General features: G+C 38.1%; 1 protein-coding gene across 1 annotated transcript; it reads left to right on the top strand.

Moving 5' to 3' along the window:
* Window positions 1-12: 12 nt before the first annotated feature.
* Window positions 13-685, top strand: LOC111084756 (the record flags this gene model as incomplete). The annotated part of the gene is made up of 1 exon (XM_022381328.1): window positions 13-685. A coding segment is annotated over one exon (636 nt), but the record flags the coding sequence as incomplete, so codon positions are not given.
* Between the last annotated feature and the right edge of the window lie 6 nt (window positions 686-691).

Genomic DNA, 691 nt, shown 5'->3' with positions numbered 1-691 from the left:
CATCTACAAACCACGGGTATTCATCAGAAGCAAGACTCATTCCATGACACAGGTTTATTGTCCAACGACCTCGACGAGGATGTAACTCTCAACTGTCAAAGTGGAACAACAGAAGACAAAGAGATGGAAAATGCAGCCATTAAACTACAGGCTAACTTTCGGGGCTATCTTACGAGGAAGAATCTTCGAGAAAATGATAACTTCGAATCAAATCCTCAAGATCACAGATTGGACAAGGAAACACAAAATCATAGTGAATATGATACATTTCAGAAGCCATATATCAGTGATCAAGAGGAGATCGCTAGAAATGAGGAGGAGGAAAACTCAGCTGTTGTCATTCAAGCTGCTTTTCGTGGACACATGGCCCGTCGAGAAATGACAAAATGTGAAGTTGATATTTGTACAGATATGCTAGAAGTAATGGAAAACAGCAAGGAGGACTTCGCCAGTGATGAGGCAGAAGATGATCCCACACAAGTTCTTACATTTGAAGAATACATAGCTCTAAAACAGTACTCTGTTGATGAGTTAAGTTCTGAAGAGAAAAACTTAAAAAAAGACATAGAAAAAGGCGTTGAGGATTATAAATTTAACGATTTAACAGAAGATAAGGAAGATCATGCAACAGATCGAATGCAGCCATGATTGATAATTTTTGTATCAAACAATAATGAACAAGGAGAAAAAG

The sequence above is a fragment of the Limulus polyphemus genome, unplaced genomic scaffold (assembly GCF_000517525.1).
Source record: "Limulus polyphemus unplaced genomic scaffold, Limulus_polyphemus-2.1.2 Scaffold114301, whole genome shotgun sequence".
NCBI lineage: Eukaryota > Metazoa > Arthropoda > Merostomata > Xiphosura > Limulidae > Limulus > Limulus polyphemus.
This window is presented reverse-complemented; position numbering and strand designations above follow the sequence as displayed.